This window comes from Amphiprion ocellaris, chromosome 20 (genome assembly GCF_022539595.1).
Source record: "Amphiprion ocellaris isolate individual 3 ecotype Okinawa chromosome 20, ASM2253959v1, whole genome shotgun sequence".
NCBI classification, from domain to species: domain Eukaryota; kingdom Metazoa; phylum Chordata; class Actinopteri; family Pomacentridae; genus Amphiprion; species Amphiprion ocellaris.
Window position 1 is genome coordinate 31,025,841 of NC_072785.1, and position 23,906 is coordinate 31,049,746.

At 41.6% G+C, this 23,906-nt stretch overlaps 1 protein-coding gene across 2 annotated transcripts; it reads right to left on the reverse strand.

Moving 5' to 3' along the window:
* Positions 1–1,881: 1,881 nt before the first annotated feature.
* Positions 1,882–23,324, reverse strand: sec23a (Sec23 homolog A, coat complex II component). Of its 2 annotated transcripts, none has more exons than XM_023292401.3 (20): positions 23,168–23,324; positions 21,595–21,859; positions 21,082–21,139; positions 20,919–21,005; positions 20,593–20,829; positions 20,412–20,488; positions 19,518–19,662; positions 19,276–19,434; positions 19,024–19,139; positions 17,406–17,529; positions 17,244–17,324; positions 16,442–16,531; positions 8,044–8,150; positions 5,568–5,721; positions 5,414–5,491; positions 5,154–5,315; positions 4,519–4,605; positions 3,717–3,872; positions 2,622–2,687; positions 1,882–2,532 (listed from the first exon to the last, which is right to left on the reverse strand). In XM_023292401.3, the coding sequence occupies exons 2-20, from the start codon at positions 21,813–21,815 to the stop codon at positions 2,443–2,445; spliced, it is 2,295 nt and encodes a 764-aa protein (XP_023148169.2). In that variant the 5' UTR covers positions 21,816–21,859; positions 23,168–23,324; the 3' UTR covers positions 1,882–2,442. The 2 variants fall into 2 exon arrangements, with proteins under 2 accessions (XP_023148169.2, XP_023148170.2); XM_023292402.3 differs by lacking the exon at positions 23,168–23,324 and adding an exon at positions 22,983–23,138.
* Positions 23,325–23,906: the final 582 nt, after the last annotated feature.

Sequence of the window (23,906 nt, forward strand, 5' to 3'; positions counted from 1 at the left end):
TCCATTTTTGGACGACATACTAACCTATGACGTTTTTGTCCATTTTCGGACGACATACTAACCTATGACGTTTTTGTCCATTTTCGGACGACATACTAAACTATGACGTTTTTGTCCATTTTCGGACGACATACTAACCTATGACTTTTTTGTCCATTTTCGGATGACATACTAAACTATGACGTTTTTGTCCGTTTTCGGACGACAGACTAACCTATGATGTTTTTGTCCATTTTCGGACGACATACTAAACTATGATGTTTTGGTGATATTTCGGACGACATACTAACCTATGACGTTTTAGTCAATTTTCGGACGACATACTAATCTATGACGTTTTAGTCCATTTTCGGATGACATACTCAGCTATGACGTTTTTGTCCATTTTCGGACGACATACTGACCTATGACGTTTTAGTCCATTTTTGGACGACATACTAACCTATGACGTTTTAGTCCATTTTTGGACGACATACTAAACTATGACGTTTTTGTCCGTTTTCGGACGACATACTAAACTGTGACGTTTTTGTCCATTTTTGGACGACATACTAAACTATGACGTTTTAGTCCATTTTTGGACGACATACTAATCTATGACGTTTTTGTCCATTTTTGGACGACATACTAAACTATGACGTTTTAGTCCATTTTTGGACGACATACTAAACTATGACGTTTTTGTCCATTTTTGGACGACATACTAAACTATGACGTTTTAGTCCATTTTTGGACGACATACTAAACTATGACGTTTTAGTCCATTTTTGGACGACATACTAACCTATGACATTTTGGTGAATTTTCGGACGACATACTAACCTATGACGTTTTTGTCCATTTTTGGACGACATACTAAACTATGACGTTTTAGTCCATTTTTGGACGACATACTAAACTATGACGTTTTTGTCCATTTTTGGACGACATACTAAACTATGACGTTTTAGTCCATTTTTGGACGACATACTAAACTATGACGTTTTTGTCAATTTTTGGACGACATACTAAACTATGACGTTTTTGTCCATTTTTGGACGACATACTAAACTATGACGTTTTAGTCCATTTTCGGACGACATACTAACCTATGACGTTTTTGTCCATTTTTGGACGACATACTAAACTATGACGTTTTTGTCAATTTTTGGACGACATACTAAACTATGACGTTTTAGTCCATTTTTGGACGACATACTAAACTATGACGTTTTTGTCAATTTTTGGACGACATACTAAACTATGAGGTTTTAGTCCATTTTCGGACGAGATACTAACCTATGACATTTTGGTGATATTTCGGATGACATAGTAACCTATGACGTTTTTTTCCATTTTTGGACGACATACTAAACTATGACGTTTTTGTCCATTTTCGGACGTCATACTAAACTATGACGTTTTTGTCAATTTTCAGACGTCATACTAAACTATGACGTTTTTGTGATGTTTTGGACGACATACTGAAGCATGACTTTTTTAAAAATTTTGGACGACATACTATGTCTTTTTTTCAAATTTCGGACCACATACTAAACTATGAGTGTTTGGTGACATTTTGGATGACATACTAAACTGTGACGTTTTGCTGACATTTTGGACGACATACGAAACTATGACGTTTTTTTCAAATTTCGGACGACATACTAAACTATGACTTTTTTTCAAATTTTGGACGACATACTAAACTATGCCTGTTTTGGTGACATTTTGGATGACATACTAAACTGACATTGTTTATGGTACTATATTGTGACTTTATTGTGAACATACTATACTGCAGTAGTACACACGTTGATGGCTCAAACACAACTGTTCTGTTACATGTTATCCTTCTGGACTTGTCTGTCACAGTTTGATGTTGCAGAAACAGAAACACGGTGAAGTTGTTCACAGCAGAGTTTTATTAGAAAATACAGAGCTGAATGGAAACAGGAGCTTGTTGCAGAACTTTTAGTGTTCGATGGCTTCATGGAAAAAGTCAACAAGCAGAAGAAACAGCAGAAGATGTAAAATAGACAAACGTCTGATAATGAAGCAGAAACTCTGGTCAGAAAATCAACAGGAGGATTTATAATGTCAATGTTTCTCCACCAGTTGATCTCTGCTGTTGGTTTTCTGACTGCAGTCAACTTGAAATGTTCACATCACACAGACTCTTATTGTCAAAATGTTTTGTTTCTATGTTTAAGTTGAGATCTCTATGGTGATAACAGTCGGTGCTGCTGTAGAATCACAAACAGGCCAGATGCTTCTTAGATAAAAGACAACAGACTATTTGTCGTTACTGCTCTAAAGCTGCTGCTGATTGGCTGAGACTACAAAGCGGACTGCATTGGTTGGTTGGTTGGTTGGTTGGTTTGCTTGTTGTCATGGTAACTCAGGCAGCAAATGCAAATTAGACAAGTATAATACGGACAGGCAGGACAGGTGAGGCGGGTTCTAGGCGGCGCTGGAAACAGCCAGTTTCTTCAGGTGGTCCATGAACACCTGCAGACTGACGTCATCCGTCAGGATCGGAGCTCCAGACTCCTGCAGAGGTGAGACTCAGTCAGCACAGCGTCTGATTGGTCGGTGTGTGAAGATGTGTGTGAGGTCAGAGGTCACAGGTGAGGTCTTACCTGTCCCCAGGCGTACATGTTGTTGTGGGTCTGAGACGGGTTCACTTTGGACAGAAGGAAGCGAGCCTGAAAACACCAGAATACAGAGTTTAGCAGGAGACTGAGCATGTACAAAAATTTAACGTGTGTACTTGTATTAATGTGTTATACATGTATTTGTATTTAGCATGCTTTTGTTTAGTATTGACCTGTGTGTGTGTGTGTGTGTGTGTGTGTGTGTGTATAGTATTATTATAGTAAAGCTATACATCAAAAGATGCACTATACTATCCATATAAAGTACTTGTTAAAAATAATACTTGAACTGTACTTCAACATATGTACTGTACATAAATATATACTCTATGTGCACATATTGATATATTATAGATATATAGTCCATACATTTGTGTGTATTACATTTTGACACATTTATACCTTTTACATACTTTACTATGACATTTTTTGATATTATACTGTGAGATTTTTTTTGACATGCTATACTACGACGTTTTACCAACATACTATGCCGTTTTTTCAACATTCAATTTAGACGAGTATAATAGCACCAATTACAGGTCAAATTGTCTCAAGACGCTTTACAGAACCGATATGCCTGAAGCCCCAGAGCAGCCCTAAGGCGACAGTGGCAAGAAACAAGTCCCTTAGAACAGGGAAGAAGCCTTGAACAGAACCCAGCTCTTTATATGGGGGACCCAACTGCTGCTGGCAGGACGGTTGAGAGGGACAGAACTATACTATACTGCAACAGTTGTTCCACATGCTAAACTATGACGTTTTCACCCCATTTTGGACAGCATACTAGACTGTGGTGAGTTTTTTTTTTTTTTTTTTCACACTATACTATGATTTTTTTACTGACATAATATGACATTTTTTTTCAAATTTTGGATGACATACCAAACTATGACGTTTTTTCGACATACTATAATTTGATGTTTTTTTTTCAACATGACTTTTTAAAATGAAACTATACTATGAAATTTTTGTGTTTCATGCATGAGTGTTTCTGTTTGTGTGAATCCTGCTACACATGATGTACATGCATGAAGTGAGAGCACATATGAGTGTCCAGGGGAGTGTTAGCGCCCCCACCTGGCTGCCGCCGTGCTCCGTGTCGATGTATCTCGGCATCGGGAAGCGAGTGTGAAGCAGCTCCTGGGCGTCGTCCACCGGAGCCTGAAGGAGATGTCTGAAGTTCTCGTATTCGGCCATGTCCTGGTATCCGGCCTTCCTCCACTGAGCCACGGTCTGACAGGAAACACCAGGTTCACGCACAAATACATCCATGTTCACATTTACAACCGTGTCGAAATGTCTTCTACTGGTACAGATTCACAGTTTCTTTTAAACAATATGTGAAATAATGACAGTTAAAATGGTGTTTTTACATCATCTGTAAACTCTATAATGTGTACAAACAGATGTGTTTCTGCAGATCTGAGGATGATTTACTGGAATTTTTCCTGTAAAATGCAGATTAAAGTGTGCAATAAACTATATGAATTTACTGAGCACACAGCATCTTGTTGTGACTGTTTTTATGTAACTGTGAACTCATTAAGACTGTTTGTATACGTGGCTGTAATAAAGGTTGATCATTGATGACTTTTTATGACGGTTAATAATGAAGAGATGTCAGTGCAGCTGATGGATTAGCAGCTGCCATAAATACACAGCAACCACGCTGATGAAATATTGATGTGCAAACAGCTGATTACAGCTTTTATATGTGTGCTGGAGGTGAAATCAGGTGGAAACATGAAGACACAGCTGCTGTATTTAATTAGAAATGCCAAACATGTGCTAATAAAAACACTGAACAATAAATCAGGTCAGACGTGTTTTCTTTGAGAGACTTTAGAACGTGAAACTGAAGTTCTGCTTGGTTCCTCACCTCTCCGTGGTAGATGAGGATCTGGAAGAAGGTGTCCATCAGAAGGATTCGATCCGGCAGGATGCTGCTGCTGTCCAACAGGACCGGCTGAAACACCCACTCTGATCAATACACCCATCAATAACTCTGATGGTCTGTCTGTCAGCATTAGTTCACATGTGCTGCCTGTTGATGAGCATCCTGACATTCTTCACTGTACACAGGTGTTTCTACAGGTGTTTGACATTAAAACAGATTACACCAGAAAGGTTTTTACGACAGACTATCCTGACGTTACTTTTTTTTCCAACATACTATGCTGAGATGACAGGAAGTTTTTTGTGACATGTTATACTATGACATGTTTTCAACATACTAAAAATGGTATTTTTTCGACATACTATAACATTTTTTTTGACATACTATGTTCGGACTTTTTGACATATTATACTTTGACGTTTTTTCGACATATATTATGACTTTTTATGACATTACACTATGACGTTTTTGGGACATACTATGTTGACGTTTTTAACAACATACTATACTAAGATGCAAGATACAACATTTTTTCAGCAAACTACAGGTGTTTGTATACAGATTTGTACATACAGGTGTCTGCTTCTACAGGTGTATACATCCAGGTGTGTACGTACCTCAGGTGGTCCGTTAAAGGAGTAGGCGTACAGCACAGGTTGGATCATGATGAGCGCCTGCGTCAGGTCCTGTCTGTTGAACTGATGTCTGTAATACGAACTCTCATCTGGACTGTTGTTGAACACCTGCAGGAACGGAGAGCGCCGCAGGTGGAACATGAACTGCAAACAGAACGATCACAGGTTTTAGTAGAGTTTCCAGGTGCTACAGTGGGTCAGGTGACAGAGCTACTCAGGTGTGTCAGTGGATCGGTGGTCACCTGAGGGTAGAGGGAGAAGGTCTCTGAGAACCTGAAGGAGTTTGGATCGTCTTTGTGGTAATCTCCAAACTTCTGACACTAAACACAAACACATAAACGTTAGCGTCCCGATCAATAATCAATAATCCACAGCAGCGTATGGTTTTATTTGTACCAGTCTGATGAGCTGTCTGTCCAGCCATCTGAGGACGTCTGGACCCTCCTCCGTCTCGGCCCGGTACACCGCCAACCTGGCCATCAAGATGGCCGCCGCCTCCTGATCGAAGGACGCCGCGATGCTCTGAATCTGAGTCTGAGCGTCGGCCCAGCTGGAGGAGAAAATATTAACGAACAGTTATGAGACAGCGCCCCCAGTGGACACTCGTAGTATTACAACTAAAAAGTCCCCTGCAGCCCATTAATGAGGCCCGAGAACATACTGTTGTTTCACAGTCAAAGAGTTTTTACAACATACCTGTCCTGTTATATTTCATACAAAGCTACTCTATGACAGTGTTTGCATCACATTATCCAACGGTGTTCACTGCGATATACAGCGGTGGAAAAACGTTTTCGGACATCCGGTACATTTGCATGTATATTGCATTACAAACCACTCTTAGGTGCACTGTTAAAGTACAATTTCTTTTAGTAAAATCACAGCCATAATACTAAACAAATCCTAAAACAGCAATTAAAAACTTAACACTGATTGGCTCCATAAAAATGAGAAATTTTGAGTATTGGGTCATTTTGGTAGAATTTAGTTTTGTTAGCTGTTTTTGTAAACAATAAACACAAAAATATCATTTGTGTGTGTTTATGCCTGTCTAATGCAGCCACACCTTTGGAACACAAAACAGATGTTTCCATAAATATTTCATGATAATATTTGGGATTGTGTCAAATTTTAAGGGTGTCCAAAAACTTTTTTCCACCACTGTACTATACTATAATGCCTTTAACAACAAAGCATGATGTTTTTATTGAAAACATCGTAAACGTAAAAAAGGTTTTAATAAAAATATGTGACATTTTTTGTGACTTACGACACTATCATGTTATTAACGACATGCTATGATGTTTTTTTGCTTTTGTGTTTTGCATACTATACTATTACATTTTTGCGACATATTATACTGCCATTTTTAGTAACATACGTTCAAATAATATACATTTGTATTTTTTGCAACTATGATGTTTGTAGTAAAGTCCATAGTTTGGTATGTTTCATTGCAACATACTATGACGTTTTCAATAATGTACTAGATTTTGTAACATATTAAAATATGATGTTTTTATGACATACTATACTCTGATGTTTTTATATAACATATAATACTAAGATTTTTTTTTTTTGGGGGTGTTTTCCTGCCACTGTCTCCTTAGGGCTGCTCTGGGGTTCAGGCATATGGGTTCTAGAAAGCGTCTCGAGACAATTTGACTGTAATTGGCGCTATATAAATAAAACTGAATTGAACTGAACATTCTATATTTTGACTTTTTTTTTTATTTGGCTTTTTCTTGGCCTTATTTCACATGTTAGCGTAAAGACAGGACAGGAAAGTAGGGAGAAGAATGAGGGAACACCTGCACAAAGGGCCATGAGCTGGAATTGAAACCAGGCTATACAATACTGTAACTCTTTTTTGACATACTATGGCGTTTTTGAAATATAATAAATTTGATATTTTTACTACATACTATACTGTGACACTTTTTTTGACATATGTTTTTACGAATACTATACTAGAATGTTTTCTCAACATACTATACTATGACATTTTTAAACACGCTTCACTATGTTTTCTCAACATACAATTGGCGTTTTTTATGACATTATGCTATGAGGTTTTTGTGACATGACATTTCTTCAACATACTATAAAATAAAGTTTTTTAGACATACTATAGGCTATGTCAATAAAAAGTCATAGTATGTCGACAAAAAGTCAAAGTATATCGAAAAAACACCAAAAGTATAGTATGTCGATAAAAAGTCACAGTATGTCTATAAAAAGTCACAGTATGTGGATAAAAAGTCACAGTATGTCTATAAAAAGTCACAGTATGTGGATAAAAAGTCACAGTATGTCTATAAAAAGTCACAGTATGTGGATAAAAAGTCATAGTATGTCGATAAAGTCATAGTATGTCGATAAAAAGTCACAGTATGTCGATAAAAAGTCATAGTATGTCAATAAAAAGTCATAACATCGATAAAAAACCACAGCATGTCGAAAAAGTCATAGTATGTCTATAAAAAGTCAGTATGTCGATAAAAAGTCATGTCTAAAAAACATCATAGTAAAGCATGTTGAAAAAAATGTAATATAATAGGCTACTACAACCTTTATTCGACATACTATACTAAGGTGTTTTTGAAATATATTAAAATGTCATTTTTTTTAACGACATACTTTTAACACTATACACTTTGTGTTGCATCACATCATACTATACATATTATACAATGACGTTTTTAATGACTTACTGTACTATGTAACTGTGTGTATCATTGTTTACTATGACACCACTAACTGGTCATCCAAACAGACTGTGTTGGATTATTAACACATTAACATTAAAACTGTGTGATGCTCTGTATAAGCAGCCCTGATGACTCTGATCATGTGTTCTGATGCTTCGTACTTCCTGGCGGTGGTGGTGACTCGGATGCGTCTCTGTCCTGATGAATGCTGGTACTGGGTGACGAACTGGATCGCTCCTCGGCCGCCCTGAGGGATCGGAGCGTTGTGCTGCAGCAGGAAACAGAAAACAGGGAGATCAATGACCAGGTGTTATTGATCTGATCAGACCCATCAGCAGCTGACACACAAGTCTTTTCTTTCAGAGCATCACATCAATCACGCCTGTTATTTATTTAACCATCATTTAACCCTCCTGTTCTCCTCATTTACCAGCACCTAAGAATATTCTTTTTGTCTGAAAAAATTCCAAAAATTCAGCAAAAAAGTCCCCAAATTTCTGAAAATTTGCAAAACCTTCAGGCAAAAAATTCCAATAAGTCCCTAAAAGTTTAATTTTTTTTTTTTAAAAATCCCAAATTTTTTTCTTTGGCAAGAACATTCTTGTAAATATTTTCAAAAAATTAGCAAAAATCTTCCAAAAAAATCCTAAAAATATCTAGTGATTACACATATATCAGTAAAACTTCTAATATTTTCGCTAAGAACATTTACAAAAAGAATCAACCAAAATCCAGTGAAATTCGCTGGATTTTGGTAGATTTTTTGTGAATGTTCTTAAAGAAACATTTTTTTTTAAAAACATTTTTTTCCACCAAAAAAATTTTCAAAAATTTCCCAAAAATCTGGACATAAATATATATTTTTTTCCACATTTTCAAACAGGACAACAGGAGGGTTAAGAAGTGACAATGATGTTTTTCTACCTTAAACAGAATATATGTGACTCTATTCTGCTATATTAAAGTCTAATTTATGTGTATGCTGTTTTCAAGAATGTAGGTTGGTTTAAATTTGTAAATATTGTGTTTTAATTACTATTTTTGGATGCATCAGTTAAAAGGAATTACTAATGGGAATTAGCATTTTGGCTAACTGATGCACACTTTACATTTATTTTAACGTTCATTAATGTACAATTTTAGGTCCAATATTTCATTTTTATGTGTGATATTACTTCATACCTCAGATTAATTGGTAGTATTGCTTTTCCTCTTCTACTTTCACTTTATTTTAGCTTCTTTATTGTTATTTCAGTATTGTATCGTACCGATATTTTATTGTTTTTTCACTTTCTTATCTGTATATTTTTGTTTTTCTGAGCGATATCCAGCACAAGAATTTCCTTCAGGATTAATAAAGTTCTATCTTATTTTCAAATAAGTAAATAAATAAACTTGATTGTGGTTGTTTCTGTTTTTCTGTATCTGAAGCCCTGACTGTCATGTTGTTCTGTATATTTAATCTGTGTTGCATGTAAACATTAAACCAGCTTTAAGCTTTGTGGCTCCTTCCAAAAAGCAGTTTCACCATGCTGAATGTGTCTTCAACAGCTTGTTCCTCTGTCTACTTTTTCTGAGCCATGCTGCATTTACTTTATTCATCCACGAGGTTTGATTTTCCTCTCAGTCTTTCTCCCAGAGTAACATAAAATTGCCTGGATGAAGTCCAAATGTGTCCAAAGGTGACAGAAAATGCCCAAAATGGCTGGAAAAGTGTTCAAAATAAATTGAAGCAGGGCGTCCCTACTCAACAGGTTGAGTGTGCGACCCATAAACAGGCGCTATAGTTCCTGACTGCTTGGGTTCGAATCCAGTTCATTGCTCTTTGCTGCAGGTCTTTCCCTCACCCTTCTCCCTACTTTCCTGTCTCCGTCTCACTGCTGTCTGTCAATAAAGCTGGAAAATGGCCCAAAAAAAAAACTTTAAAATGAAATTCACTTGAAATGTGTTCAAAACTACAATATCTGAATCATTTTGGCCAATGTTTACTCAAGCAGGATTATTTGATGCTTTGCTGTATTTCACTGAAGAAAGAATCTGAATTCTTCTTTGACCACTGATGTTTCTATACGTCTAGATTTAAATACAACTCTGGGATTTTAACTAAAATGTGGTCAGCAGCGATTTCCAAAAGTCTCAGCTTTATGGTGATAAAACTCCAGAGTCGTATGAACAACAGGAAAAAACACAGCAGAGGTCGAAACAGCATTAATGTGGACCTAGTTTTAGTTTCTACCACAATAAATACATTAACCGACTTCCTGAGATCCCTGATAAAACCTTTTCCTCACCATTTAATATACGTTTCTGTCTTTTATCAGTATTTAAATCCGTGTTTTCAGAGCCACACATGTCCTGAAGCCGTCTGATCACGTGAAGAACAATAATACAGCAGCCAGCCGACGCCACGCTCTGATTGGCTGCTTCACACCTGAACCCGACCTGAGCTCCTCGGTGGTCTGAGGTTCTGCAGCTTGAGGATGATTACACACCTGCACACCTGTAATTACCTGAGTCAGGACATGTGACAGCACAGAGTCAACACACTGAACAGCCAATATCCTGTCAGTGTGTGTGTGTCTGAGTGTGTGTGTGTGTGTGTGTGTGTGTGTGTGTGTGTGTGTGTGTGTGTGTGTGTGTGTGTGTGTGTGTGTGTGTGTGTGTGTGTGTGTGAGCGTGTGTGTGTGTGCGTCGTCCTCATCATCGTCTCAGCAGGTGACGGACAGCTGCTCCATGGTAACGCTGCCTGTGGAGACACCTGCTGACAGGCCACGCCCCCTGCAGTCAGCCACTCTCATTGACTCAGATCAGACTCAGACAATCGATTGCTCCGTCAGCGGATCCCAGCGATCAATCAATCAGTCTGATCTGATTGGACCGTCGGGACCAAACAGATCCAGGTGGAGCTGAAACCGTCAGAAACCTGCTCCGATAACTGATTGATTCATCAATAATAACTGCTGGTGCAGATTTATTGATCTGACGGTTCCCGGGTCAGAGGAAGGTTCTGTTCTGGTTCTTGGAGGTGATTCGGTGGTTTTATTAGAACATCAGGTCAGACTGTGACTCATCAGGTAACCTGCTGACACACCTGAGTGGAGCCGGAGGATCACGGCCTCGTTCTAACGGAGACTCTCACTGACCGGAGGACATCATGGACGCTGTCAGGAGGTCCGGATCAGGGTTCTGAGGTCCGTCTGTCAAACAGAATTCTGATTATTTGAAGCTAAAATCACCTGCAGCTGATCAGAGGAGACGATCTGCTGCATTTATTCAGGAACCTAAACCCTCTGAGGTCTGACATTTAATAAACCAGCTGATGATCATGTGACCCTACAGCTGATCAGTGATGTAATCAGTGACATCGTCTGGTCTAAAGATGGTGGACGCTGTGAGGACGCTGTACGCCGTCCTGATGGTTCTGTCCAGCGTGGCGTCGGTCTGCGGGAACCTCCTCCTGCTGCTGGTCCTCCTCCTGAACAAGGACCTCCACTCGGACACTCTGGGTCTCACCCTGAGCTTCAGCCTCAGCGATCTGGCCCTCGGACTCTCCACCATCCCCTTCGGAGCCCACAACAGCCTGTTCCGGTCGGACAGCTACCCCAGCGAGGGAACTCTGTGCCAGGGCAGCGGCTTCCTGTTCCTGCTGCTGCAGACTTCCTCCATCCACTCGCTGAGCTGGGCCACCGTCGACAAGTTCACGGAGATCTGCTTCGCCTTGAGCTACCGCAGCATCTGGACGGCGGGTCGAAGTCGGGCGGTGCTGGTCCTGGTCTGGCTCTTCTGCCTGGTGAGCGCCGCCCTGCCGCTGCTGGGCTTCGGCAGCTACGCCTACAGCGAGACTCGGTTCCTGTGCTGCCCAAGGTTTGGCCGGGACGACAGGTACTTCGTGGTGCTGTGGATGGCGGCCGGCATCGTGGCGCCGATCCTCACCATGTGCTCGCTGTACGGATACATCGTGTACGTGGCGAGGAAGCAGGCCAGGAGGGGAACGTTCATGTGCAACGACCAGCACTGCTTCTATGTTCCCGCCAACAACTACCTGAGGAGCTCCATCGTCATGGTGTCCACCTCAGGTGAGTTCACGCTGATTGGTCAGTGACATCTGTCTGATCTGTCCTCACAAACTCACAGCTGGTCAACTGTGCCTTTTTTATTTTATGAAACATTTTGAACCAGATTTCTCCACTAAAATAGTATTTTAGGCAACAGGGAGCTGCTTAGAAACACCAGCATGACCTCCATGTTGGGAAATTAAAGAGTTTATTTTTAGGTTTACCTTTAAAGAGCAGCTGCAGGGAAAACTAAATTAAACCTCAAAACCTAGCTGCATGTTTGAAAGGCATGTTGTCTTTTAAAAAGTCCTCATTTATCAGCCAAAAACTGAAAAATCATCAGATTTTCAACTTTCTGACAGTTCCACAATGTGTCACTTAGTTTGAAATTATGATTATTAATTAAAATCATTTCATTCTACACGTCTCTTTAAAAAAATTCTACAAAAATAAAGCATTTGCAGAAGATCCTGTAAAAAAGAAAAAAACCTGAAATGTCTGACATGTTGATTTCAGGATTTTACATTTTTGCAAAATAAATAATCCTTTTTTTCAGTTTGTAGTTGATTTTTTATGACTTATGCCTTTATAAATCGTTCATGTCCTCTCTAGAGTTTTCTTTGTTGACTTTATCAGCAGGTTTTTCTTTATGATGAAACTGAATATTTGTTTGTATTTCTAACATCAGTGATTGTAAAACTGTGGTTGTTTATTGTGCTCATTTAAATCCACCTCACAGCCCAAAGTGTTTCATCCTTCGTGTGTTAGACGCTGTCATTAATCGTTTATTTAAGAATTTCCCTTAAGATTAGACGACTTGAGGACACTTTTATTTGGACTATAAAGGAGGACAGACGCTGTAATTTAAGAGCCATCTGAGTTTATCTTTTTGAAACAATTGTAAAGATTAAAACATCAGCGTTTTGTGTGTAAATACGACATAAACCCATAAAACTCAACACAAACAGCAGAACCATGCGGCCGTGTCACCATGACGACAGCAGAATCCAGAGAGTCACAGTGACTGTCTGAGCGTCCACGTTTACCTTCATGACTAGCTGTGAGTGATGTCATAACAGGCAGGTCACAGGTCACCACGGCAACCTGCAGACAGGTGAACCATCCTGCAGGTTTAGGTTCTGACCACCGGTCTGAATGACCTCAACTGTCCCTCTATTTCTGTCAGCTCTGAATACTACAATAACCATGAGCCTCAGCTGCTGTTATTGTGAAGCTCATAATAACAGCAGCTCTGTTGCTCTAAGACTAGAAGACTGACCTCTAACCAGTCCTACGGGTCTCTAACCAGTCCTACAGGTCTCTAACTAGTCCTACAGCTCTCTAACTAGTCCTACAGCTAACTAGTCCTACAGCTCTGTAACTAGTCCTACAGCTCTGTAACTAGTCCTACAGCTATCATACTAGTCCTACAAGTCTCTAACCAGTCCTACAGGTCTCTAACTAGTCCTGCAGCTCTCTAACTAGTCCTACAGCTAACTAGTCCTACAGCTCTGTAACTAGTCCTACAGCTCTGTAACTAGTCCTACAGCTATCATACTAGTCCTACAGCTATCATACTAGTCCTACAGGTCTCTAACCAGTCCTACAGGTCTCTAACTAGTCCTACAGCTAACTAGTCCTACAGCTCTGTAACTAGTCCTACAGCTCTGTAACTAGTCCTACAGCTATCATACTAGTCCTACAGCTATCATACTAGTCCTACAGGTCTCTAACCAGTCCTACAGGTCTCTAACTAGTCCTACAGCTAACTAGTCCTACAGCTCTCTAACTAGTCCCCAGACATCCACTAGTAGTCTGAAGGTCTATGCAACTGGTCTTTGATCTCTATAACTAGTTCCTAGATTTACGCTATGAGTCTTAGAGATCTTTAACTTGTCCCCAGATCTCAGTTATTAATCCTAGACCTCTATAGCTAGTCGTCAGGTCTCTGCTACTAGTCCAAGAGCCCTATAACTAGTCTGAAGGCCACTATAACTAGCTGTCAGACCTCTGCTACTACTCCTAGAGATCTATAACTTGTCCTCAGACTTATGTAACCAGGACTTGAGCTCTGTAACTACTCCACAAACCTGTGCAACTAGTCCTCAGACCTCTGTAACTAGTCTCTAGACTTCTGCTACCACTTCTAAAACTCTGTCACTAGTCTGAAGATCTCTGCTACTAATCTTAGAGCTCTGGAACTAGTCTCCAGACCTCTGCTACTAGTCCTAAGAATTCTGTAAAGAGTCCACAGACCTCTTCTACTAGTCCTAGAGCTCCGTAACTAGTCCCCAAATCTCTGTAGCCAGTCTCTACATTTCGGTTTCTTGTCCAAAGCTTTGCAATTGGTCTCTAAATCTCTGCAACTAGTCCTAGAGATATGTAACTAGTCCCCAGAACTCTGCTACAAGTCCCCTGATCTTGGCCACTAGTTCCAACTTCTACTACTAGCATTGTCTGGCTAGTTCTGTTGCGGTCATGTGACTCTTTCTTTTTACTGGTTCTGTTATGGTCATGTGACTGTCTTCCTTTGACTGGTTCTGTTGTGGTCATGTGACTGTCTTCCTTTGACTGGTTCTGTTGTGGTCATGTGATTGTCTTCCTTTGATTGGTCCTGTTGTGGTCATGTGACTGTCTTCCTTTGATTGGTTCTGTTATGGTCATGTGACTGTCTTCCTTTGATTGGTCCTGTTGTGGTCATGTGACTGTCTTCCTTCTGTCTGCAGTGTGTTTGCTGGTCTGCTGGCTGCCCTACATCTCGGTGTGTCTGTACGAGACATTCAGCGGTAACCAGAGTCCGCCAGTGGCCTCGGCCTTCTCCGCCTGGCTGGTTCTGACCAGCGCTGCCCTCAACCCCTGGATCACCTGCATGATGCAGACGTAAGTATGACCAGGCAAACAATCGTAGAGCTCATGGAGCAACAGTATCACATCCCTATGATGCTTAATGATGCCATTTTCACTTCCTGCCTCTCTGTGAGCCCAGCAGGTACAGGGCAGCGATGCGGCGAAGCTTCAGCAGGTTCGTTCAGAGGTTTCCATGTTTGGAGAAGTCTCTGGAGTCCCGCCCCCAGAGCTCCGTCCTCCACATGGATGTGACCAATCACATCAGCACAACAGCCACAACAACAAACTCTACAACCACAACACGTCCGCCGTCATCACCAAAAACACCAACAGCACCATGATCCAGTCAACTGCAGCTTTGTCATCATCATCAAACACATCCAGACACCAACATGGCTGATCTGTGACAGGAGCAGTGCACTCTGGGAAACGTAGTTCATCCTTCCACACATTATGAACTGGTTCTGGCAGACATAAACGTCTCTGACCTGATCTGACAGACCTTTGGTTGGATATTTGGATGTTTTGGACCGTTTGGACTGAGCTATCCGCCTAAAATATCTCATCAACTGTTGAATGGATTGTCATTAAGTTTCATATATAACAAAAATTTGATTAATGACACCTCAAAACTAATAGGGTTCCCAACTTGTCCTCAGACTGGTCTACAGATGGACTGATGTAACCTGAGAATCCTCCTGGACGCCCCCATGTGGAGGTAAAATGGACAAACCGGGTGGAAACTCCAAGACGGACTAGAAATGATGAATGATGACAAACTTTCTGTTAGTTTCTGCTGTACAACAAGGATCACAAGGACTCCTTGTGATAGAGTGATTTCGTAACCTTAATGAAACAGAACATTATCTAAGCAGCAGTAAAGATTGAGATGAATCAGGCGCTACATGACTGTGTTCCCTGCTGATAATTCTCAGAAACCTTGATTAAACTCAGCAGTGTTTAATTGCAGAAATAACATGTAAATGTGTGATGATAATAAATTCAACCAATCAATGCAGACTGAAGTTACATTTCTATTTTAGTTTGAGAGTCTTCCATCATCTCTTTGTCCCTCAGTCAGTCAAACTGTTAGTTCTATTGAGTGAGTTTTGTTGACCTGAGTGGGACTTTTTAAATGGAGCTTTTATTTTGTTGACCTGTGCTGGAGTTTCTATCGGAGCTTTTATTTTGTTGACCTGACCCACAACTTTTTTAACAGAGCTTTTATTTTGTTGACATGCCAGTGCTTGTTGCAGGAGCTTTTATTTTGTTGACCTGAGCTGGAATTTCTAGTGGTGCTTCTATTTTGATGACCTAAGCTAGGGCTTCTAATGGGACTTTTGCTTTGTTAGCTTAAGTCAGAGCTTGGAGTGGAGCTTATATTGTGTTGACCTGAGTCACAGCTTTTGGCAGAGCTTATACTTCCTGACTTTATTTAAGGCTTTTATTTTGTTATCCTGATCTAGATTTTCAACAGAGCTTTAATGTTGATGACCTGAGCCTAGATTGTAGGGACGTCATTTGATCTCAATCCAGCTGATCCAGATCTTTGGTTAAATGTAAAACGTATAAACTCAGCTTTGTTCTGATTGGTGGACATCAACCAATCAATCATCAATCAATCTGATATCAGCTGAGTTCCTTCAGGTGTTCCTACCTGGTTGACAACCTCGAAGTAAAGAGCCAGTGTGGTGGCCGGATCCAGACCGCAGATCTTCCACTGACAGGTTCCTCCGGTCCCGATTTCCTGAAACGCAGTTTTACCAAGTTATTCTACCCTCTACAGGTAAAACACAGGAACTACACATATGTTAAAACTGACACATAACCTGGATCTGATTTTCTGGCTCCCAGTTGACTGCACAGGAAATATTCTATTAGTGAAACCGGCTTTTAAATTATTACTACTTTACCGTGCTATAAAAGCTGTTAGGCACTTTTCTCTTATGATGTAACACTGGCAAAGACATCAGAGATCATTTTTAGCTTTGGATGAGTCAGTTCAGACTTTGTACTGATACAGAAAAGTTGTTTGTTTTATTTTGTCCTACTTAACATCACACTTCCTGCAGTGTAGCTATCACACATATCACAGTGTTGATACTGAAATTATCTAATGTCCAACTGTACATGATGGTATTACAAAATCCCAGCAGGGCTGATAAAACCTGGACTTATTTGTAATCTTATCATTTTTTCTTTATTGCTTATTAGACTCATACATTTATCATTATATAATCATGACTGACCTGGACTCATATTAGCAGATTAACAAACTAAAAGTTATTCATTCATTGAGGTTCCTTCAGGTTTTTGCTGGAACTGTAGTTTTGTACTCCATTATTATTTTATTAAGACTTAGTATTGCTGCACTTTGGCCTGTAGGGGGCAGTACTTGTGTAGTAGTTTCTGTTTCTGCCTGTAGGGGGCGGTGTGGTGCAGTAAACTGTGGGACATACGTTTTCGGAGACGCAGGGTCCTTTGGCGCTCAGAGACACACAGGGACCGATCGCTCCGGACACTTTGATCTCCCTGGATGTCTGCAAGAAATAAACACAGCCTCATTAACCAGCGATACAGGTGAGCTGAGGGCGGGGCCTCTCTGTGTTTTTGGTTCATACCTTGACCTCCAGCGTGGCAGCGAAGGCCATCTTAAAGGATCCCTGGACATCTTTGGTGAAAACTCTCTGGAAGGTTTGTTTGAACAAAGACGTGTTGAAGGAGTCGGCCATCACCATGTAACCCCTGCAGGACAAAGAGACGCCGTTAGGTTACATCTGCAACCACAGGGGGCGCTAATGATCCTGTCACGTCAAACTACCAACCAGAGAAGGGGCGATGATGATTCTGAAAGATCATGAGAAAACCACAGGGGGCGCTAATGACAGTGGAACACAGCACCACCAAACACAAAGGGTGCTAATGATCCTGTAGCGCCACAACATCAACCAAGGGGGCATTAATGATCCTGTAACATCCAACACTGAACACAGGGGGTGCTAATGATCTTGGAAATCAGATCACAAACCACAGTGGGCGTTAATGAGCCAGTAACATCACATCACTGAACACAGGGGAAAAATGATCCTGTAACATCGAATCATCAACTACAGGGGACTCTAATGATCTTGAAACATCAAACCACCAACCACAGGCAATAGTATGTGTCTGCAGAGTCGGAGGCTGCACCGAGAGGGCTGTTTGTTTTATAACATTTCATTTGTTTAACGTTATAAACATTTATATTTATGCATGTTTAACATTATAAACATTTATATTTATGCATGTTTAATGTTATGAACATTTTTATTTATGCATGTTTAACGTTATAAACATTTTTATTTATGCATGTCAGGGAGTCATAGAGCTAACTTACCTTTGTGTGTTTGTGTATTTAACTTTTATTTTTATTTAATAGTATTGTATGAAATAAATATAAATACATATCTGCCTCCAGAGTGGTCTGTGTGTATTGCCTCTTTCCAACCTTTCAGATTGTGCTGTTTGAGATCTCGACACCACAAAGTTCCTTACATGATTCCATTATTTTTTTACCTGATAATTTCACAATTTGTCCAAATACAGGCTGTTAAGGAGTTAATTCCAGGCTTCTTCATGGAACAGGTATTCAGAACTTCATCATCATAGACATAGATAACCAACAAATTCCTGGCACTCACAGAATACTTCACTTCCGTGTATCGGGGCATATCTCCTTCAGAATAAAAGCATGGTTCGAAACACAATGCGTGAAGGCGTATAAATTTCATATTGCTAAACACAAGTCTTAGCTGCCCAGTCATGATATTGTAATATTTGCTATTTGGGTGAATCAAACCTTTAAAATCTTACGTAAGTTATGAAGTAGTACTTTGTGTGGAATACTCTGTGTGGTCCTGAAAGTGCAGCCTCTGTAGACAAACTTACCAGGGCTAAAATGAAAGTGGAAAACTCCTTGAAAAAACCTTTTAAATTCTAAGTATATTTTGAGCGAAATCATCCTTTAAAGCCGCAAGTTCTGCATTTAAACCGTAACTTGTGTACTTTAGTGATCATCTATTGTGGTAACTTTTTAAAAATGCTCTAAATGTGTGACCGGAAGTGTGCAGCCCTCTCGGTGCAGCCTCCAGCTCTGCAGACACACCCTTCTCACCTCAGGTGACGCTAATGAACCTGCAGCATCACCCCACCAACCACAGGGGGCGCTAATGATCCTTTAGAACAGAAGTACAAATGTACCCGGTGTGGTTGGAGCAGCATTTCATCTCCAGCAGGCCGGTCTGGTCGAGAGCGCAGGCGTAGATGTCGATGATATGACCGTTAGTGGACGCTCTGATGGCCAAAGACTCGTAGTGCTGCGACACAAACACAGTGATGAGGTAACACCTGACATCGGTTCATCATGCGACCTCCAACCCCTTTAAAAGAACATTAATCCAAATAGTAATAATAAAAACTACAATCATAGTAATACTGTCAGCTCTCGCTCACTTTGGTGGCTTTCTTCATGAACTTGGCGTTGTCCTTCTCGATGTCGTGCCAGGACCTGATGGGCGTCTTCAGCTCGTCTCCCACCACCATGCCGGGTCCCTGCGTCGCCGGACCGCCGATGAACGTCATGATTCGGGCGCCGGTGTTGGGGAAGGTGCACTGTGGGTAAAAACATTGATCAGACTCTGAGTAATGTGCACGTCATGCTGAACAGGGCGTCTGAAGCCCCGCCCCCTCCTCACCTCCAGCAGACCCACAGCGATGGACATGGCGACGCCCAGCGAGCGCAGCGGCCTCTTGCCCTGGGTGACGGGCCAGGGGTCGCGCTGCAGCTCCCCCAGCAGGTCGGTCAGGTTCATGTCGATCTTCTGCACCGGCTGCAAGAACCTGGAGGGAAGGTGTGAACAAAATAGTCAAATATGAGTTAAAATTTCACGATAATTACTCAACTGTTATGGTGTCTCTCTCTGTAAGACTAGTACAGGAAGCTACTTGAGCTGCCGAGACTTGGCGCCTTAATGGATGATGCTGAAAACGCGATGACATTTTCTAAAAAAATTCTATTAATTTTAACAACTGTTTTTCTTCAGTATCACTTTGTTGCATCATGTTGCGTGTTTTTTGGCTACAATTACAAGTAAGCTAATGATCCAGTTAATATTACACAAACCAACCACAGGTGACACTAATGATCCTGTAACATCAAACCACCAACCACAGGGGGCGCTAAAGATCCTGTGACATCACATGACCAACCACAGGACGTGCTAATGATATTGTTGACATTACACAATCCAACTAAAGGGGGCGTCTAAATGACTCTAACATCACATGACCTACTACACGGGGCGCCAATGATCCTCTGATAATTTATTGAAAGTTTGCAAGCTAAAATGTGATGTGGTTGCACTTGTGAGACTGAAAATTTGTTGACAATAACATTGTCAACGCAAGTTTAACGCAAACAACACTGATAAATGCTTTATTTCAGAATCACTTTGTAATGCTTCTTCATGACGTTGGTGGTTTCACTTCAGTGCCTCCAAAAAATCTAAAGTTTTACAAACTTAAAACATTTTTAAAAAGTAATGTTAGTGTAAAGTAGAAAGCTGCTCAGAGCACATTTACGGGTTTACCTGTTGGACAGCGGTTGTGGAGCCGCCTGAGGTCCTCGTCCCTGAGCGGCGGCTGGTTTGGTCAAACCGAGCATCTCCTGCAATGAACATCAGAGCTGTCAGCTACCTGCAGGACTCAAACCCTCACCTGGAGGTTTACAGAAGGTCTCAGGTATCAGCAGTGAACTGGACCATGATGTACCTGCAGCTGCTTGGCGTTCAGGTCCTTGGTCCCCCTGAAGACGTAGCTCTTGGAGATGCCCTCACAGCCCAGTTCATGCACTTGAACCATCCGTCCGAAGGTGATGAGTCCGACCAGCGCCGTCGGAGGCAGCAGGGACAGAGACATCTGCAGGGACTCCTTCAGGGCCTGAAGGTCCTCGTCCTCCATGCAGGTGTCCACCACGTACAGGAACACCAGCGGCATCTGAGGGCCCCGCTGAGGACAGAGACCAGACCGGGTCACACAGGTGATGACTGGAGGCGTGTGTTACCTGTCTCACCGCTGCACCTGTCTGCCGCTCTCACCTGGACAACATACTCGATGGTGGAGAACTGAGGCAGCAGCTCGGCCGGTTGGTTCACCTCAGAGATTCCAGCGTAGGACGGAGGAAACTGAGACAGAAGACATAAAGTCAACATGGTCCACCTGGTCCACCTGTCAGACAGGTGAACCGCTCGCTGAACTCACCTGGTTCCTCTGGTAGCAGAAGTTACACGCCCACAGCTTGGCTCTGTAGTCCACCTGGCTGGAAGATGGACAGACAGGTGAGAGTCAGACAGATGGGTGAGAGCCAGACAGGTGAGAGACAGACAGGTGAGTGTGTGAAAGACAGTTGAGTGTCAGAGAGGAGAGAGGTGAGACAATCAGACAGACAGTTGAGTGTCAGACAGAAAAATTAGTTAGACAGGAGAGAGGTGAGACAGCTAAAAGGTGAGACAGTCAGATAGGCAGGTGCCAGTCAGACAGGTAAGACAGATGAGAGGTGAGACAGGTGAGAGCCAGACAGACATGTAAGTAACACAGACAGGTGTATGTCAGTCAGACAGGTGACAGTTGAGTGTTAGAAAGACAGGGGAGAGGTGAGACGGGTGACAGGTGAGAGTTAGACAGACATGTAAGTCAGTCAGACAGGTGAGAGCCAGACAGGTGAGACAGGTGAGACAGGTGAGACAGGTGAGACAGGTGAGTGATGATGCGTACCACAGCGGGTTGAGGACGGCCCTGCAGGTGGCTCGGCTGCAGAGAACCGGTTCGTACTGGATGGGCGGCAGGTCGGTTCTCTCCCTCAGAGGCGTGAACAGCGCCGCCACCGGAACCACCATCCGGGTCGCCTCCAGCCGGCTGGACGGCCAGACGTTCCAGCTGAAGCGCACGCCGTCACGCTCCTCGTTCTGAGCGATGTATTCTGGGAAGGTCGCCATGGCAACGCAGGGAGGCAGGGGGGGGTCACACTGTCAGGTAAAAGCTGGAGGAGGAAGGGGGCGGAGTCAGAGTACTGTGGTATAAATACTACTGTGATACTGTACTTTGGTGACGTCTATAAACTGTAGCATTACCGCCTGTACTGTAGTACTGACGATACTCTGTAGTACTGATTATACACTGTAGTACTAACTATATACTGCAGTACTTTGATACTGATTATACTCTGTAGTATTGAGTATCCACTGATACCGATTATACACTGTAGTACTGACAACACACTGTAATACTGTCTATACTACATAGTATTGAGTATATACTATAGTACTGACTATATACTTTTGTACTGACTATACTATGCAATATTTTGTATACACTGTAGTACTGACTATATCTTGTAGTACTGACTATGTGCTCTAGTGCTAACTATTCTCTGTAGTACTGACTATATACTATACTATGTAGTACTGACTTTATATTGCAGTACTGACTATATTCTATAGCACTGATTATACACTGTAGTACTGACTATCCATTGTAGTACTATTGACAGTACTGTGGGGTTACATTCGTTAGTTTGTATTTAATTTACATTTAAATAAATTTTGTCTTTAATTTACATTTTAAACAAAACTTGTTTGAATTTCCTTCAACAAACTGAAATTCTTCTGAAACCGGAACCAAAGTTCTGAACTGAAACTTCAACCAGAATAAAACGGACTCAGTAGATTAAAGGTTCTTCAGCAGAACTTCAGAGAACATTTAGAGGATCCATTAATCAGAACCTGCTTCTGAAAACAACAAGAGAAAACAGACCGACTGGAGAAATCTACAAAACTTGAGCAGAGTTCTGTTTGACGGCCTGGTTCTACTGGGTTCTCTGTGGTTCTGGGTTCTCCCTCCTAACATGACTCTACGTGTTTGTTTGGATTATCTGAACTCTAACCTCATCATCTCTGTTAGTTGACCCGCTGACTTTAAACTCCAGCCGCTCCCTGCTACAGAACTCTGGCTTATTTTCTCGGTATTTTAGGTCCAGTAGTTTTAATCTACAGGATGAAAATCAAGAACCCACGTCAGCAGCTACCCGTGTGACGCCTTCAGGTTCAGAACACCTGAAGCTGCGGGTTTGGACCCAAACACGAACCGAATTAAACCGTTTTTACCGTCAAACTTCAGCCCGGTGAGCTCAGGTAGCCTCCGAGCTAACGGCGGCTAACCGGGCAGATACACTGACGTCACACAGGTACACCGGCGGGACGCGCACACCGGTGAGCTGACGGAGTCCCGGTGACAACGGGGGTCCGCCAGGTTCAGGTGAGTCCGTGTTTAAAGGTAAATCGGGACTCACCGCCGCTCACGAGCCGCCGCTCCTCTCCGCTGACAACGAAGCAAAACAATATGGCGGCGGACCGGCGCCACGTCAAGACACAGAGGAGCCGAAAGAGAGGAGGGCTCACTCTGACCAAAAAACACCAACCACATTCCTGACCGACATAGAGAGAATACAACAACACGAAGAGGTCTCACTCTGAGCGAAAATCAGAAACCACAATTTCTTTTTCTGTGTTTAGAAGAAGTCCGAGCATCAACCTCTGTTTACATAATAAATGTAATGATTTTAGGCAACAACATCAGCTGTTACTAGCTAATAAAAACTACCTGAAATACAACAAGAGCTTTGTAGAATCTGGCAGAGGTAAAAAGGTGTAATAGGGGACCATTTACAGTACCACTCCACAAGCACAGCACAGAAATTTATGAAGACAAGACTCAGGTAGATCTTTGTGGAATGTTGGGTCTTGAGTTAAATACTTGATTTTTTTGTCAAAACATAACACCGCTTATCAGGTACATACAGTAGAGTCCTGAGAGTCCCTCCCCAGGCAGTTTCCTTTTCACATCTTTGGTCTTTAATTAATACCAGATAATCTCTATTTTTGTTCAAACACAACACCACTTTTAAGGTACTTATAATGCAGTCCTGAGTCCTTCCAGTTTCTTGATGACATTTGGGTATTTAATACATACCGCATAATTCCATTGTTTAGACAAAACACTATTTATCAGGTACTTAAAATGCAGTCTTG